This window comes from Heteronotia binoei, chromosome 5 (assembly GCF_032191835.1).
Source record: "Heteronotia binoei isolate CCM8104 ecotype False Entrance Well chromosome 5, APGP_CSIRO_Hbin_v1, whole genome shotgun sequence".
In the NCBI taxonomy this organism is placed as follows: Eukaryota; Metazoa; Chordata; class Lepidosauria; order Squamata; family Gekkonidae; genus Heteronotia; species Heteronotia binoei.
In genome coordinates this window covers 6,590,677-6,609,659 of record NC_083227.1, presented here as the reverse complement: position 1 = coordinate 6,609,659, position 18,983 = coordinate 6,590,677, and the positions used below count along the sequence as shown (strand labels likewise).

At 48.5% G+C, this 18,983-nt stretch overlaps 2 protein-coding genes across 2 annotated transcripts in view; one reads left to right on the top strand and one right to left on the bottom strand.

Moving 5' to 3' along the window:
- The window catches only part of LOC132570915 (paternally-expressed gene 3 protein-like), a 234,642-nt gene extending 222,217 nt beyond the window's left edge, over nt 1–12,425 (bottom strand). The window contains exons 1-5 of the mRNA XM_060237553.1: nt 12,230–12,425; nt 9,944–10,020; nt 9,612–9,738; nt 2,677–2,805; nt 173–2,308 (exon numbers count right to left, since the gene is read on the bottom strand). Of these exons, the coding sequence (XP_060093536.1) occupies nt 173–2,308; nt 2,677–2,805; nt 9,612–9,738; nt 9,944–10,020; nt 12,230–12,344 (2,584 nt within the window). The 5' untranslated portion in view covers nt 12,345–12,425. The remainder of the gene's footprint in view (nt 1–172; nt 2,309–2,676; nt 2,806–9,611; nt 9,739–9,943; nt 10,021–12,229) is intronic.
- LOC132572129 (zinc finger protein OZF-like) overlaps nt 1–18,983 on the top strand; it is a 1,123,325-nt gene that overhangs the window by 1,061,449 nt on the left and 42,893 nt on the right. The window lies entirely within an intron of this gene.

Here is an 18,983-nt window from a genome sequence, read left to right as displayed (position 1 = left end):
CAAGTTCAAGGTAGGGGAGTGCTCTCATTCATCGGGATGGTGTCTCTCCATCATGAAAGCCTCCCTTGGGGCCATAAACGAGTCCAGGTGTGGCGAGCTGGGGCCAGACGTTGAGAATTCTAAAGATTCTCCCCTCTGTGTGTTCTTTGATGATGAAGATTCCTCCTCTCACTGAATCTCTTTCCACACTCTGGTTTCTCCCCTATATGAGTTCTCTGATGATGCTGAAGATGGCCCCTCTGAATGAATCTCTTTCCACACTCTGAGCATTCAAAAGGCTTCTCCCCTGTGTGAGTTCTCTGATGCCGTTGAAGATGGCCTCTCTCACGGAATCTCTTTCCACACTCTGAACACTCAAAAGGTTTCTCCCCTGTATGAGTTCTCTGATGATGTTGAAGATGGCCACTCTGACTGAATCTCTTTCCACACTCTGAGCATTCAAAAGGTTTCTCCCCTGTGTGGGTTCTCTGATGATGTTTAAGACTGCCACTCGTACTAAATTTCTTTCTGCACTCTAAGCATTCAAAAGTTTTAATTCCTGTGTGGGTTCTCTGGTGCTGCTGAAGATTGCCACTGTGACTGAATCTCTTTCCACACTCTGAGCATTCAAAAAATTTCTCCCCTGTGTGGGTTCTCTGATGATACTGCAGATGGCCACTCTGACTGAATCTCTTTCCACACTCTGAGCATTCAAAAGGTTTCTCCCCTGTGTGGGTTCTCCGATGATCTTGAAGATTCCTCCTTTCACTGAATCTCTTTCCACACTCTGAGCACTCAAAAGGTTTCTCCCCTGTATGAGTTCTCTGATGCTGTTGAAGATGGCTACGCTGATTGAATCTCTTTCCACACTCTGAGCATTGAAAAGGTTTCTCCCCTGTATGAGTTCTCTGATGATGTTGAAGATGGCTACTCTGACTGAATCTCTTTCCACACTCTGAGCATTCAAAAGGTTTCTCCCCTGTGTGGGTTCTATGATGCTCTTGAAGGCTGCCATTCGTACTGAAACTCTTTCCACACTCTGAGCACTCAAAAGGTTTCTCCCCTGTATGAATTCTCTCATGATGTTGAAGATGACTCCTCTGACTGAATCTCTTTCCACACTCTGAACACTCAAAAGGTTTCTCCCCTGTATGGGTTCTATGATGCTTTTGAAGACTGCCACTCTGACTGAATCTCTTTCCACACTCTGAGCATTCAAAAGGTTTCTCTCCTGTGTGGGTTCTTTGATGAAATTGGAGATTGCCACTCATACTGAATCTCTTTCCACACTCTGAGCACTCAAAAGGTTTCACCCTTGTGTGGGTTCTCTGATGATATTGAAGACTGCTGCTTGTACTGAATCTCTTTCTACACTCTAAGCATTCAAAAGGTTTCTCACCTGTGTGGGTTCTTTGATGATATTGGAGATTGCCACTCCGACTAAATCTCTTTCCACACTCTGAGCATTCAAAAGGTTTCTCCCCTGTGTGGGTTCTCTGATGATATTGACGATTGCTGCTTGTACTGAATCTCTTTCCACACTCTGAGCATTCAAAAGGTTTCTCGCCTGTGTGGGTTCGTTGATGATACTGACGATTGCTGCTTGTACTGAATCTCTTTCCACACTCTGAGCATTCAAAAGGTTTTTCCCCTGTATGAGTTCTCTGATGATACTGAAGATGGCCAGTCTGACTGAATCTCTTTCCACACTCTGCACACTCAAAAGGTTTCTCCCCTGTGTGGGTTCTATGATGCTTTTGAAGACTGCCACTGTAACTGAATCTCTTTCCACACTCTGAGCATTCAAAAGGTTTCTCCCCAGTATGGATTCTCTGATGACGTTGAAGACTGCCACTCGTACTGGATCGCTTTCCACACTCTGAGCACTGAAAAGGTTTCTCCCCTGTGTGAGTTCTCTGATGCAGTTGAAGATTGTCACTCTGACTGAATCTCCTTCCACACTCTAAGCATTCAAAAGTTTTCTCTCCAGTGTGGGTTTTTTGGTGCAGCTGAAGAATGCTAATCTGACTAAAGTTATTTCTTGTCTCTGAGTATTCAGATGGTTTCGCCTCTCTGCGCATACTTTGGTTCAAAAAGAGCTGTGGTCTATTTGTGAAATTCTTAATGGATTTGCTTGCCTTCATTACCCTTTGCTTTGGAAGACGTATGTTCTGCTTTCTTCCATCGTGGTTTTCAATCGTACTGACGCCTTTGTTTCTGTTGAGTCCGCCTTGATTCCTGACATTTTCGTTCAAGCCTTCATTTTTAACTTTATGTGGCATTTCCTGATGAAGTTCCTCACTCTCCTCATTCCTCTGATCATCCTCTGCTGGAATAAAGAGAGAGAAAGATCCTGTTAGCACTTGGGAAGGCTGGTAAGATCCAACGACATCTATGGGACTGCAGGAGGGAAGGACTGACGGCCCTTTGGGCTCATCAGTTTGGCTGATCTTAACCACCCCTCCACCTTTCCCCAAGAATATCTAGTGCTTAAGGATACCTCCCCCACTCGTGAAAAGCCTCAGCTAAACACTTGTGCAGCAGAAGCTTCAGACTCTCCAGATTTCAGACTCCCAGAAAGTCTTCTTCCCTCCTTACCCACCAGCCTGTATGATTGTACCAGATCAGAAGGAAATCAGGAATCCCCTGCGGTTATTCCTGGCCTGTTCCCTTGACATAACAGTGATGGATACTCACTCTCAGCCAACTCATTTGGGAAGGAAATATGCTCTCGGAATCCTCTAGAAGAACTCCCCGGGCTTTCTTCAAATGCAAGGCCGTTCTCTTTCTCCACCACAGTCTCTTTTATACTTCTGGCTTCTTTTGCTGAAAGAGAGGGAGACAGAGAGGGAATGATCATTCTTACATGGAGAAGGAAGAGATCAATGTCTAAAAATTCTTCTGGAATGACGGCACCACGGTCAAGATCAAAGCCCAGAATCTGAAGCAGGATAAGGGGAATGGATCTGTGAGGCAAAGAATCCTAGTTCTCCAAAGGGTTACAGTAATTATTAAGTGGTCTGGTGTGACTTGTGGGTGTTCATGAGTCTGCCTGCACTTAACATCATCATCTTTTTCATGGCCAGATTCCCAGATTGAGGTTACTGTCTAATCGTGAGAACCTTTATCCAGTTCTGCAGACAGGAGGGTGACGTAGATGAAGATATTGGATTTATATCCCGCCCTCCACTCCGAAGAGTCTCAGAGCGGCTCACAATCTCCTTTCCCTTCCTCCCCCACAACAGACACCCTGTGAGGTAGATGAAGATATTGGATTTATATCCCGCCCTCCACTCCCAAGAGTCTCAGAGCAGCTCACAATCTCCTTCCCCTTCCTCCCCCACAACAGACGCCCTGTGAGGTAGATGAAGATATTGGATTTATATCCCGCCCTCCACTCCGAAGAGTCTCAGAGCGGCTCACAATCTCCTTTACCTTCCTCCCCCACAACAGACACCCTGTGAGGTAGATGAAGATATTGGATTTATATTCCGCCCTCCACTCCGGAGAGTCTCAGAGCGGCTCACAATCTCCTTCTTCTTCCTCCCCCACAACAGACACCCTGTGAGGTAGATGAAGATATTGGATTTATATCCCGCCCTCCACTCCGGAGAGTTTCAGAGCGGCTCACAATCTCCTTTACCTTCCCCCCCCACAACAGATACCCTGTGAGGTAGATGAAGATATTGGATTTATATCCCGCCCTCCACTCCCAAGAGTCTCAGAGCGGCTCACAATCTCCTTCCCCTTCCTCCCCCACAACAGACACCCTGTGAGGTGGGTGGGCTTAGAGAGCTCTCACAGCAGCTGCCCCTTCAAGGACAACCTCTGCCAGAGCTATAGCTGACTCAAGGCCATGCTAGCAGCTGCAAGTGGAGGAGTGGGGAATCAAACCCGGTTCTCCCAGATAAGAGTCCGCACACTTAACCACTACACCAAACTGGGGATGCTGCTGACATCCTCTGGAAAATTCCATCCAGCAGGACCCTTGATTGGGTCATTCGAACCACCTGTCCCTAGAGAGGCAGAAACTATAATACGGGTATGGATGAGGGAAGCCAGGCTAACTTTATGCTGATGGCATTCTAGTACCGTACACTTGGCTGTTTTCTTGCTGCATCATGATGAATACTTCTCTCTATCACAGGGGTGGCCAACGGTAGGTCTCCAGATGTTTTTTACCTACAATTCCCAGCAGCCCCAGCCAGCATGGCCAATGGCTGGGGCTGATGGGAGTTGTAGGCCGAAAACATCTGGAGAGCTACCGTTGGCCACCCCTGCGATAGAGTAACTTAGGCTACAGTTGCAATACGGATGCTGCTACACAGGGTGCCATATAGGCACTTCGTATCTTAGAACAGTTAGCTTCTCTTCTTTTCCTGTTGCTGAACTGCACAAACTGCGCTGTTTTGCGCCATCTTAGTTTTAAATCCTTAATAAAATTTTGTATATTTTTAAAAAGGGGTCTACTTTGTTTGTGCACACTCTCCCCGGATATCCACTGAATTGGGCGTTGCTCAGGTGCAAAGAGCTCTGACTCATGGGGACCCAGGTTTCCTTCCTTGACAGGATTTTATTTATTTTTATTTACTTTCCATTTTGGTGTAGTGGTTAAGTGTGTGGACTCTTAGCTGGGAGAACCAGGTTTGATTCTCCACTCCTCCACTTGCAGCTGCTGGAATGGCCTTGGGTCAGCCATAGCTCTCTTATCTGGGAGAACCGGGTCTGATTCCCCACTCCTCCACTTGCAGCTGCTACAATGGCCTTGGGTCAGCCATAGCTCTCTTATCTGGCAGAACTGCGTTTGATTCCCCACTCCTCCACTTGCAGCTGCTGGAATGGCCTTGGGTCAGCCAGAGCTCTCTTATCTGGGAGAACCGGGTTTGATTCCCCACTCCTCCACTTCTAGCTGCTGGAATGGCCTTGGGTCAGCCATAGCTCTCTTATCTGGGAGAACCAGGTTTGATTCCCCCCTCCTCCACTTACAGCTGCTGGAATGGCCTTGGGTCAGCTATAGCTCTCTTATCTGGGAGAACCAGGTTTGATTCCCCCCTCCTCCACTGGCAGCTGCTGGAATAGCCTTGGGTCAGCCATAGCTCTCTTATCTGGGAGAACCGGGTCTGATTCCCCACTCCTCCACTTGCGGCTGCTGGAATGGTCTTGGGTCAGCCATCGCTCTCTTATCTGGGAGAACCGGGTCTGATTCCCCACTCCTCCACTTCCGGCTGCTGGAATGGCCTTGGGTCAGCCATAGCTCTCTTATCTGGGAGAACCGGGTCTGATTCCCCACTCCTCCACTTGCAGCTGCTGGAATGGCCTTGGGTCAGCCATAGCTCTGTTATCTGGGAGAACCGGGTCTGATTCCCCACTCCTCCACTTGCAGCTGCTGGAATGGCCTTGGGTCAGCTATAGCTCTCTTATCTGGGAGAACCGGGTCTGATTCCCCACTCCTCCACTTGCAGCTGCTGGAATGGCCTTGGGTCAGCCATAGCTCTGTTATCTGGGAGAACCGGGTTTGATTCCCCACTCCTCCACTTGCAGCTGCTGGAATGGTCTTCGGTCAGCCATAGCTCTCTTATCTGGGAGAAACGGGTTTGATTCCCCACTCCCCCACTTGCAGCTGCTGGAATGGCCTTGGGTCAGCCATAGCTCTCTTATCTGGGAGAACCGGGTCTGATTCCCCACTCCTCCACTTGCGGCTGCTGGCATGGCCTTGGGTCAGCCAGAGCTCTCTTATCTGGGAGAACCGGGTCTGATTCCCCACTCCTCCACTTGCAGCTGCTGGAATGGCCTTGGGTCAGCCAGAGCTCTCTTATCTGGGAGAACTGGGTCTGATTCCCACTCCTCCACTTGCACCGGCTAGCATGGTCTTGGATCAGCCATAGCTCTGGCAGAGGTTGTCCTTGAAAGGGCAGCTGCTGTGAGAGCCCTCTCAGCCCCACCCACCTCACAGGGTGTCTGTTGTGGGGGAGGAAGGGAAAGGAGATTGTAGGCCGCTCTAAGCCTCTGTCCTTGAAAGGGCAGCTGCTGTGAGAGCCTTCTCTAGCCCCACCCATTTCACAAGGTGTCTGTTGTGGGGGAGGAAGGGAAAAGAGATTGTAGGCCGGCTCTGAGCCTCTGTCCTTGAAAGGGCAGCTGCTGTGAGAGCCCTCTCAGCCCCACCCACCTCACAGGGTGTCTGTTGTGGGGGAGGAAGGGAAAGGAGATTGTAGGCCGCTCTGAGCCTCTTTGGAGTGGAGGGCAGGATATAAATCCAATATCTTCTTCTTCTTCTATCTTCCTATATCCCGCCCATTCCAAACGGACTCAGGGCGGCTAACGATCAAAATAAAACCAACATCTCAGTTTCAAATATAAAACAGTAAGACATAATAATTCACAATTCAAAACAAAATATAGGCGCTTTACAACATATTAAGAGCTTAGGCGGCTTAGATCGTACTAAAAAAGGTCAAGGTAGTCCCCTGCGCAAGTACCAGTCGTTTTTGACTCTGGGGTGATGTTGCTTTCACAACGTTTTCACGGCAGACTTTTTACGGGGTGCTTTGTCATTGCCTTCCCCGGTCATTATGCTTTCCCCCAGCAAGCTGGGGACTCATTTTATCGATCTCGGAAGGATGGAAGGCTGAGTCAACCTCGAGCCGGCTACCTGAACCCAGCTTCCACCGGGATCGAACTGAGGTCGTGAGCAGAGGGCTCCGACTGCAGTACTGCAGCTTCACCACTCTGCGCCGCGGGGCTCTTCGATCGTACTAGGCCTTCCATTGATCTGTTGGCGGTCCTTCTGGTGGGGTTGGCCAGCAGCATAAAAGCAGCAGCCGTTCTCCCCTAGTTGTTATAGGCTTGTTTAAAAAGTTCAGTTTTACAAGGTCTGCGGAATTGGGAGAGATCCCGCACAGGTCTTATGGCCTTGGGGACAGCATTCCACAGCATTGGTGCTGCCACTGAGAAGGCCCTGGCCCGTATAGAGCCCAGTCTGGCCTCCCTTGGTCCTGGGATGGACAGTAGATTTTGAGTTCCCGAATGCAGTGCTCTTTGGGGAACATATGGGGAAAGGCAGTCTCTTAGATAGACAGGTCCTCAGCCATATAGGGCTTTAAAGGTCAATACCAGCACTTTGAAACAGGCTTGGTACACAATAGGCAGCCAGTGCAGCTCTTTCTGCACTGGCTGAATGTGCTCCCACCGAGGGAGTCCCATTAACAACCGTGCTGCAGCGTTCTGCACTAGCTGCAGTCACCGAGTCAGAATCAAGGGCAGCCCCATGTAGAGGGCATTACAGTAGTCTATTCTCGAGGTGAATGTAGCATGGATCACCACTGCTAAGTCGCGGTGCTCCAGAAAAGAAGCCACCGCAGATGGAAAAAGGCGGACTTGGCAGTGGTTGCTACCCGGGCCTCCATAGACAGGGAAGACACTGGGAGCACCCCCAGTCTCTTGACCTTCAGATCACAGGAAGAGCAGATGTAAGGGGGAAGAGGGAGTTGGAAAGGTCGCCAAACAGAGAAGTGAGGATCTGGCCTCTTCCAGAGTGTATCTGAGGGCCTCTCATCCACTTTCTCTTAGGCCACGACACCTTCTCTGGCCTAGGCCAGGAGTGGCCAACGGTAGCTCTCCAGATGTTTTTTGCCTACAACTCCCATCAGCCCCAGCCATCGGCCATGCTGGCTAGAGGCGATGGGAGTTGTAGGCAAAAAAAAAATCTGGAGAGCTACCGTTGGCCACCCCTGGCCTAGGGGATGGCTACAACACTGGCCTCACTTACCCTCCTGCAAGTACACACACATGAACAACACAAGAAGCTGCGGTACACTGAATCAAATCCTTGATCCATTGGAGTCAGTATGCTCAGTCCACCAGCCGTTTTCCAGGGTCTCAGGCAGGTGTTTTTCAATCAAAAGTTATTCTACTGTGGAATCGGCTACCTAGGGAAGAGGTGAGTTCCCCCCTCCCTGGCAATCTGTAAGCAGCAGCTGGACAAACGCTCCTGTCACAGATGCTCTAGGCCAGGGGTTGGGAATGTCTGTCCCGAGGGCCGTTTACGGCTTTCAAGATCACTTGGTCTGGCTCTCGGGGATTGCTAGGCCAAGCTGAGCCATGCCGTGGCCTGCCTGGGGCCTTACTGGCTGGCCAGGATCACTGCAGGGCCTGGAAAAGTCACTGTCACAGTTAAGTTTTCCCCTCATTTCTTTATTTCCCCTTTTTTCTATTTCTTTATTTCCCCTTTTTTCTATTTCTTTCCCCCGATTCTTTGTTTCCCATAATTCTCCTTTCTTCTCCCCCTTTTTAAATGTCCATTGTCCCCCTTTATTACCCTTTCTTCCTCCTTTTCATTACCCTTCAAATCCAATCTTATCTTCTTCTTTCTTCCCCTTTCTTCCCATTTCTTTATTTCCGTTTATTTCCCTTTCTTCCCCCATTTCTTTCTTTTTCTTTATTACCTTTTCTCCCCTCCATTTCATTTCCCTTTCTTCCCCCTTCCTCCTTCTCTCTCTCACCTAAGTGCTGGGCATTGTGAAGGACTGCTGCTGGGGTATATGGGTGCCTTTAAAAGTCTGCTGGGAGCAGCTGCAATGTCTGCATGGAGGGAGGAAGGCGTGACAGGGGTGGGAGACAACTACCCCCAGTTCAATTTGCACTCGATTATCCCAAATGGCATGGCCTAATATGCTAATGAGTTCCTGCTGGGCTTTTTCTTTTTTAAATAAAAAAAGTCCTGGACTTTGGCATTTGCCTAGGGCAGTGGGCTGGGGTCTGTGCGCGCACAAAATTAGGCTCCCCACATATGACTTCAAATAGAAAAACAATAATTTGCATCAATTTTGCCAGCCTGAATCGTTCTCCCTTGGTGGAGCACTGTTTTTTAAGTTGATAATTTTGTATGGCCCGCGAATGATGTTATAAATATTCAAATGGCCGTTGACAGAAAAAAGGTTCTCTTGAGAGTCCCTTGGACTGCAAGAAGATCAAATCAGTCAGTTCTAAGGGAAATCAACCCAGACTGCTCCCTGGAAGGTCAGATGCTGAAGCTGAAGCTCAAATACTTTGGCCACCAAATGAGAAGGGAGCACTCCCTGGAGAAGACCCTGATGCTGGGAAAGACAGAAGGCCAAAGAAGAAGGGGACGGCAAAAGAGGAGATGGCTGGACAGCGTTACTGATGTAACAAACACGAATTTGAGCAGACTTCAGAGGATGATGGAAGACAGGAGGGCCTGGCGTGACTTTGTCCATGGGGTCGCAAAGAGTCGGACTCGACTGTGCGACAACAACAACAAAAGTGCTAGATGACCCTGGAGGTCAGTTCCAGTTCTATGATTCTATGAACACGTGAAGTTTCCTTACACTGAATCAGACCCTTGATCCCTTGAGTATTATCTACTCAGTCCGGCATCGGCTCTCCAGGGTCTCAGGCAGAGTCTTTCATTTCACCTCCTACCTGATCCTTTTCTCTGGCGATGCTGGGGATTGAACTGGGGACCTTCTGCATGCCAAGCAGATGTTCTATCAGGGAGTCAAAGCCCCTCCCAAAGTAGTAGGCCTCAAAATGATGCATTGCTAGTCAATATTTGGATTCATCACTCATCAAAATGGCAGCAAGCTGCACCTTTGGCACCTAAGAAAGATCCTTACCCAGAAAGGCCACGTTCCCATAGTTCTCCAGCATGACTTCCCTGTACAGAGCTCTTTGTCCCGGATCCAGCAGGGCCCACTCTGCCTCCGTGAAAGAGACAGACACCTCCTCCAAGGAAAATGGACCCTGGAAGAAAAAGAAGATTCCCTCCTCTTCAGAGTTCACACACTGGAGGGGAGTAGTCTGGGCAGGAACAGGCTGGGGATGGGTAAATGCAACAGCATTCAAAGGATCTCTCTCACAGACCCCTTGGAGAAACAGAAGGAGCAAAAACTCCCTTGAGAAAGAAGGTGGGATCCCAGCGGCCCCCCGCTCATCTCATCTCTCCTACCTGGATTGGAGGTGCAGCAGCTGTTTCCACCTCTCTGAAAAGACAACGGTTCAACAGCATCTCTTCACTGCCTGTTCCTGAGACAAGGGAGGAAGGAAGGGCATTTATTAGCTCCTTGCTTCACACAACTCCTTCCTGGAGTTGTGAAATCTTGCCCTACGTACACTCAACACATTTTTTAAACACTTTTTACTACGTTCTGGGAGAGGCAGAAGAGAAGCACCAGGGAGCTATGAGCCTCAGGACTTTTAAATGCTGCCAACATATTTTAGACTTCTGTGAGACTTGGGTTTGGTCTAAAGGGAGGGAAATGCAGAGAGGAAATGCCATAGCATGAAACCTTACCGTCACATTGAACCAGACATGACTGGAGGAATTCTGGGGACTTGAGGGAAATATGAATGTGTTTTCAGCAAGGTGGATAAAAATCGATGATTTTTTTTTTATTAAAAAAAATCGGATTTTTAAAATTTAAATCGGATTTTTTAAATAAAACGCTTTTTGAGGAAAATCTATTATCATCCAAAGGTTATCCCATCATGAAATAAGGATTCGTTTTTAATTCTGAAGCATAAGGCTGTATATTCATGCAATGTTTAAATTTTTTGGTAATAAATTCTATTAACCCATTCGCAACGTCATGCTTTTCCAGAGGTTTCTATAATAATAATAATTTTTTTATTCATACCCCGCCCTCCCCGCCAAGGCAGGCTCAGGGCGGCTTACAGGACATGGCATAAGCCATGTTATAACAATAAAAACAGGATAATACAATTAAATACAATTCACAATTAAACATTAAATAATCTAAATTATTAAATAAATTAAATAATCTAAAGATTAAAGTAATCTGTAAGATTACTGGGCAGTTTCTCTGTCTGCAAGATATCATCACAGAACACAGATGCTTGGTCTATGCCCGCTAGTAAAGACCTTTTGGAACAAAAATTATCAAAATAATCAGAAAAGTATGCAATATAACATTAACCATAGAGTTTAATCTTATGTTGGTAAGCACAATAGGTGGCCCGGTAATAGACAGGAGCATGCAACATTTAGTCAAGGCTATGGTATTGGCGGGTAAGGCGGTCATCGCTTTGGGTTGGAAGGACAAAAGTAAATGGACAGTAGAAATCTGGCACAATTATTTGTTTGAATTTATACAGTCAGACATCGTGGCGGTACTTAACAAGGAGACAACATGGGATGTGAAAACCAAGGAAATCACGACCAGATGGAAGACCTACCTAGAATGGACAGCGATAGAAGGAAGGACGGACATTCAGTGATAGACTAAGACTTTGTGCCCATGACTGGGGAGAAGAGACTAGGAGTAAAGGGTTGGGGGGGGGGAGGGAGGAAGGGCGTGTTGGAAATAAAAATATTTGTTGTAATGGACTAAATAGAATAACAAATAAAGACTATTTATTAAAAAAAAAAGATACTTGGTCTCGCAGTTCTCAAAACTGTAATTTGTGTCTGCTGAGATCACATGCCTCTTCTACACAGCAAAGACGTTGTAAAATGAACAGAGTAGAGAAAAAGAGCTTAATCTCATTGTTCTACAAACCTATGTACACAGAATCAACCCCTTAAGTGCTAAGTTTCAAAAAGTTCAATGAATAGAAAAAGATTGCTTGGAGTGGAATAGATCTGCGCAAGAAGAAACTTGAGTGTGAGGAGGGAGGGGCAAGCAGTAAAAATGAAAGTGAAAGGGGGTCCAGGGGGGTCGCTAAGAGTCGGACTCTGTGCGACTAAACAACAGAAGAGAAATCAACCCAGACTGTTCCCTGGAAGGTCAGATGCTGAAGCTGAAGCTCCAATACTTTGACCACCCAATGAGAAGGGAGCCCTCACTGGAGAAGACCCTGATGCTGGGAAAGACAGAAGGCCAAAGAAGAAGGGGGCGGCAAAAGAGGAGCTGGCTGGACAGCGTTACTGATGTAACAAACACAAATTTGAGCAGACTTCGGAGGATGGTGGAAGACAGGAGGGCCTGGCGTGACTTGGTCCAGGGGGTTGCAAAGAGTCGGACTTGACTGTGCGACTAAACAACAACAAAATGGAAGGAAGGTGAGATATGATTTTTTTTTTCCTAATCAGTGGGAGATACTGACCTCCAGGAATTTGTCTAATCTCCTTTTAGAGGCATCACAGTTCAGGGACATAGAGTACCACCAATTAACTCTCTGTTATCTGTAGAAACCCCTCCACCCCTGACCTGAGCTCTCTACCCACCACATTCACAGGCTGCCCCAATGGCATCCAGGCACAAGGAGTCCTTACCACAGGAGAGGGCATCTTGGGCACGCTCCACCGCCTGCCCCCTCTGCCCCTGCTCCAAGGAAGCTCCTTCTGCCTCAGGGATTGCAGCTTCCATCTCCAAAGGTGGTCCCCGCATCTGAAACAGCAGCCAGGGAGAGGGGTAAGAGATGGAATGGAAAAGAGACCAAGGAATGGATCCTGCCCCACTCCCAGATTCTGCACCCTTCTCTCAGCAGATTTGGTGAGTTATCTGCAGGGGTCAGAAATTCTCTAGCAGAAGAGGCTCTGGGCAATTAACTGGCAAGGAAACTTTAAGATAAGGTGAGATATTGTTGCTTGAATTAGACACACCTGGAGGGAATCTCCTCACCTGTTCTGCCTGCCTCTTCTCCTCTGCCTGACTCAGGAGGAAACCTTCGGCCAGAGCCACCGCCTGGGAACTGGTCTCCGGCCCACATCCTCTGACCCAGCTTTGCATTTCCTGGGGCAGGAGAGTCAGGAACTGCTCCAGGATCACCAGGTCTAGGATCTGCTTCTTGGTGTGCCTCTCTGGCTTCAGCCACTGGCTGGAAAGGTGATGGAGCTGGCTGCAAACCTCTCGGGCCCCATCGGCCTCATGGTAGCAGAACAGCTGGAAGTGTTGGCAATGCACATTTGAGGTAATGGCATCGTGAGCCACGATCTCTGGCCAAACCCTTTCCCAGAATTCCACACCACTTCCAGGTTGGATGGGCTGGGGACTTCTCCTTGCTCTCTTGCCAGTTCCAGTTCCTTCTGGGTCCTGCCCTTCCATCTCCTTCCCCTTCTCTTGGGCCACTTCTGTCTGTGAATACATGCATTTATTTTCTTAGATATGAAAGAAGGCTTCTTTCTAAGGGGATGGAGAGAGACAGACAGCAGAGTGTCAAAAGCAAAATAAGAAAGATTGGATATACACCACTGAACATCAGAAACCTTCATTCTGAGTTTGGCCCTGGTGCTTCTTGTGCTTTGTCAACCAGGTTTAATATAGTTTTTCTAAACTACAAACCAAGCCATTTATGATGTGCCTCCTTGGTTCTATGGGGAAATTAAGTGTCTCTATTTGGCTCTTTAAGGATGTTAGAAGCTCATTCTCTCCTTAGAGCCAGTTTGGTGTAGCGGTTAAGTGTGCAGACTCTTATCTGGGAGAACCGGGTTTGATTCCCCACTCCTCCACTTGCACCTGCTGGAATGGCCTTGGGTCAGCCATAGCTCTCTTATCTGGGAGAACCGGGTTTGATTCCCCACTCCTCCACTTGCACCTGCTGGAATGGCCTTGGTCAGCCACAGCTCTCTTATCTGGGAGAACCGGATTTGATTCCCTACTCCTCCACTTGCACCTGCTGGAATGGCCTTGGGTCAGCCATAGCTCTCTTATCTGGGAGAACCGGGTTTGATTCCCCACTCCTCCACTTGCAGCTGCTGGGATGGCCTTGGGGCAGCCATAGCTCTCTTATCTGGGAGAACCGGGTTTGATTCCCCACTCCTCCACTTGCAGCTGCTGGGATGGCCTTGGGTCAACCATAGCTCTCTTACCTGGCAGAACCGGGTTTGATCCCCCACTCCTCCACTTGCACCTGCTGGAATGGCCTTGGGTCAGCCATAGCTCTCTTATCTGGGAGAACCGGGTTTGATTCCCCACTCCTCCACTTGCACCTGCTGGAATGGCCTTGGGTCAGCCACAGCTCTCTTATCTGGGAGAACCGGATTTGATTCCCTACTCCTCCACTTGCACCTGCTGGAATGGCCTTGGGTCAGCCAGAGCTCTCTTATCTGGGAGAACCGGGTTTGAGTCCCCACTCCTCCACTTGCAGCTGCTGGGATGGCCTTGGGGCAGCCATAGCTCTCTTATCTGGGAGAACCGGGTTTGATTCCCCACTCCTCCACTTGCAGCTGCTGGGATGGCCTTGGGTCAACCATAGCTCTCTTACCTGGCAGAACCGGGTTTGATCCCCCACTCCTCCACTTGCAGCTGCTGGAATGGCCTTGGGTCAGCCATAGCTCTCTTACCTGGCAGAACCGGGTTTGATCCCCCACTCCTCCACTTGCAGCTGCTGGAATGGCCTTGGGTCAACCATAGCTCTCTTACCTGGCAGAACCGGGTTTGATCCCCCCACTCCTCCACTTGCAGCTGCTGGAATGGCCTTGGGTCAACCATAGCTCTCTTACCTGGCAGAACCGCGTTTGATCCCCCACTCCTCCAATTGCAGCTGCTGGGATGGCCTTGGGTCAACCATAGCTCTCTTATCTGGGAGAACCGAGTTTGATTCCCCACTCCTCCACTTGCAGCTGCTGGAATGGCCTTGGGTCAACCATAGCTCTCTTGTCTGGGAGAACCGAGTTTGATTCCCCACTCCTCCACTTGCAGCTGCTGGAATGGCCTTGGTCAGCCATAGTTCTTTTATCTGGGAGAACCGGGTTTGATTCCCCACTCCTCCACTTGCAGCTGCTGGGATGGCCTTGGGTCAACCATAGCTCTCTTATCTGGGAGAACCGAGTTTGATTCCCCACTCCTCCACTGGCACCTGCTGGAATGGCCTTGGGTCAGCCATAGTTCTCGCAGGAGTTGTCCTTGAAAGGGCAGCTTCTGGGAGAGTTCTCAGCCCCACCTACCTCACAGGGTGTCTGTTGTGGGGGAAGAAGCCACTCTGAGTCTCTGAGTTCGGAGGGAAGGACGGGGTATAAATCTGCAGTACTCTTCTTCTACGTTGGTTCCGTGTCTTAGGGGCTAATTCTTAAGCTAGGCCCAAATGGACAAGATGGATTGGTGGCCCCCTTACCATTGTCTGCAACTCTTCAACAGGCTTAAAGTGTCAGGGAAGAGCTCTGTCCAAGCACCCAGCTGAGGGGAAGGGGCAGGAATGTCTCTGTGGGAAGAACAAGCAGCTGAGATCAGGAGAGAAAGGCAGGCAGGCTTCAGAGATCTGGCTGGAAAAAAATGGACGCACAGAAACGCTTCCTCTGGGCCTCTGACGTGGAGGAGCTGATTGGCTACGCTGCAGGAATCCCTCTGCCTCTCACCCATGCTTAGAGATGTAAAATTTCCAGAAATTTTGAAGCTCCGGAAAAAAAATGGAAATTGAAAACAATGCTACATTAGGACTCCCCCCCCCTTTTCCAGATCGAAGGTCATTCTGTTACTTTAGGAACGTACAATATGACTATGTAGGGTTGCCAACCCCAGGTGGGGGCAGGGGATCCCCGGGTTTGGAGGCCCTCCCCCTGCTTCAGGGTCATCAGAAAGCGGGGGGAGGGGGAGAGGAGGAGGAGGAAAATGTCTGCTGGGCACTCCGTTATTCCCTATGGAGACCGATTCCCATAGGGTATAATGGAGAATTGATCTGTGGGTATCTGGAGCTCTGGGGGCAGGGTTGGCGGTAGAGGCGCCAATTTTTCCACCTAGCATCCAATGCCTCTCCTGAAAAGACCCTCCAAGTTTCAAGAAGATTGGGCCACGGGGGCCAATTCTATGAGCCCCAAAAGAAGGTGCCCCTATCCTTCATTGTTTCCAACGGAGGGAAGGCATTGAAAAGGTGTGCAGTGGTCCCTTTTCAATGGGATGGCCGGAACTCCCTTTGGAATTCAATTATGCCCGTCACAGCCTTTGCTTCTGGCTCCACCCCCAAAGTCTCCTGGCCCCACCCCCAAAGTCTCCTGGCTCCACCCCCCAAAGTCCCCAGATATTTCTTGAATTGGACTTGGCAACCCTATGACTAAGGGCAATTTTACTAGGCAGGAAATTATTACGACTAGCATATTAAAAATATAGCGTGTACAAAGAGTTATTACAAACTGAATTTACTTTTTAAATAATATTGATTTCTAATTGTGACAACTGGAGCAACCATCTCTTGAACTGTTTATTAAGTTTATGTGGAACAGACAAAAAAAACCCCTCCACAAAACAAGTTTTAAAAATCCAGAAGTAACAATTATTCGTATTTCCTCTCCACAGTATTAAATAAAAATAAAAAAAACTCATTCTCATAAAAAGAATTGAAGGGGGGGGGGGAAGCGTACAGAAGAGAACGTAGGCCTAAGTTTCAATGAATGGGCGTGATCTAGGACTTGCTTGTCCTCAGGGCACAGAAAGTAGAATAATCTGATACCATACATATTTTTTAGAAAGGGTTTGGAAAATATTTGAACCCCTCGTCTTAAAATATTTATTCATCCTGTTAAAATAAAACGTTCCATCATCAATTTTTTTCCCTTTCCTTTCCTTCAATTTTTCAGAAAATACAAAAACAAAAAAAGGCTTTTGGAAAAAAACGGGGGGAAGACTGTTCCCCCCCCCCCCGAATTTTTCTGGCGCTTCACAACTCTACCTGTGCTCAGCTCTGCCATTATATTTGTCATTAAAGCGAATAATAACAAGACACCAGAAGTCTCCAGGGCTTTCTCCTTCCAAGGGGAACCAACCCAGGTCAATCATTATCTCTTGGTGCTTCTTATACCCCATGAAGAAACAGGATAGGCCAGGGAAGCCTGATCTTGTCAAATCTCAGAAGCTAAACAGGGTCGACTCTGACAAATACTTGGATGGGCGACCTCCTTGGAATGCCAGAAGTTGAGAACCACGTCCCTGAACGTCCTGCAGATCACTAGCGGTGTTCCCTCTAAGCAGAGTTAGCGTGAGCTAGCTCACAGATTTTTAGCCTCCAGCTCACACACCTTTGTCTTAGGATGACTCCAGAGCAGCACACTACGTAATTTATGCAGTAGCTCACAACTTTAAATGCCAGTAGCTCACAAAGGAGAATTTTTGCTCACAGGACTGCAACTTAGAGGGAACATTGGTCACTAATAGGGGTCATGTACTAGAGGTACTGTCGAGAAAAGGTTTCTTGCCATAATTTCACGAGTTCATGTCAGCCAATTTCCAATGCTGATTTGTTGTTAATGCTGGACATGTTTTTCATAGTTTATTTGCTATAACGTATTATCATATATTTCGCTGATTAGCTATGTTTTGTTTTGCTTATTAGTTAGTCCATGTAATCATATAACAGAATGGAATGCTATTATATGCAGACTCACAAACACACCACGGCTTTTCTTTCTCTGGCTGGCCTTGAGATACAGAGGAAGATGACGCCATTGGATTTATATTCCCCCCTCCACTCAAGAGTCTCAGAGCAGCTCACAATCTCCTTTATCTCCCTCCCCCAAACAAACACCCTGTGAGGTAGGTGGAGCTGAGAGGGCTCTCACAGCAGCTGCCCTTTCAAAGACAACCTCTGCCAGAGCTATGGCTGACCCAAGGCCATTCCAGCAGGTGCAAGTGAAGAAGACGACTGTAGATTTTATACCCCGCCCTTCTCTCTGAATCAGAGACGGCTTACAACCTCCTGTATCTTCTCCCCCCACAACAGAGCGGCTTACAACCTCCTGTATCTTCTCCCCCCACAACAGACACCCTGTGAGATGGGTGGGCTGAGAGAGCTCTCACAGCAGCTGCCCTTTCAAGGACAGCTCTGTGAGAACTATAGCTGACCCAAGGCCATTCCAAGCAGGTGCAAGTGGAGGAGTGGGGAATCAAACCCAGTTCTCCCAGATAAGAGTCTGCACACTTAACCACTACATCAAACAGGTGCTATCTGTACTGCTGAAAAGCACTGCTTGGAGTTTTACTTTTAAAGAAAGCACTTAGCGACTGTGGGGGGAGGGGGTGGGTCGAGAACATAACAATTCAAATGCTTACTACCACTTTTGCGCACCTTTGGTTGCTGATGTCATTAACTGCCATGCATAGCGTAAAAATTTCTGGCCAATGAGGTTAGTTCTAACAAGAAACGTCTTCCTGTGAACACGTATCTTTTCAATAAAGTCTTTACCTGATTCAAATCAAAGAGGACGAGTTGATGAGAGCTACACAGAACCTGACAGGCAGCCATCACTTCCAGTTGCTCACGCACACACTCAGGCATGCGCACACAAATATGTGCATATAAATACAACACCCCCGCTCCAAAAAAAAGAAGCACGGCATATGCCACAAGTCCTTCATTCAGAGAATAATCATAGTTTTCTCCTGGCCCTGTATTCTAGCCTGCCATGAAAGAAGGCCCATTTTCCAGAGTCCAGCCTGGTTGGAAAAAAGCCTAAGCTAAGATCTTGAACACCTTTGCCTAGTGCCCAGCTAAAGGAGGTAGTGAGGGGTCAATGACCAGCCAAAATACCTGACATTGGGGCCAGCCGATCAGCATGAATGACTCATCATATCAGATACCACTTGGGACTCCTTACCCCAAAAGGTGTGATTATATTCTCACTGGCATCCCCCTTAGCAGGACCTGAACCCACCACTCCTGGTACTGGGCCCTGGTGTTCCTCCCTGTTGTCCTGCCTGGGGGGGGGGGGGGTCTGGACCTTTCCCGCCTAGCAAAAGGATGCCGCGCCCCCCACCCTAACCCAGTGCAGGAGGGAGCATTGTGTACCCCAGCCTCTGCTAAATGGGCTGCGGAGGGTGGGGCAGGAGTGATGGAGCTGGAGCACCCATGTTCTCTCCCTGAGTGTCCACTTTGCAAAACGCTGCTGCAGGAGGGGACCCGAACCCCCATCCATGGCACTCCCTGGTGTGTTTGTATGCCATGATCCTCACAGTGACGAATGCCTGTGTGCCATTTCGTCCTCCTGGCCTTGGGTATGATATCAGGGGGTGTGGCCACATCAGCATGCTCCTCCCCTTGCTGCCTATCAGCTGTGATTGGTGTGTGCTGCTGATGTTGCTAGAGTTTTTTTTTTAATGTTC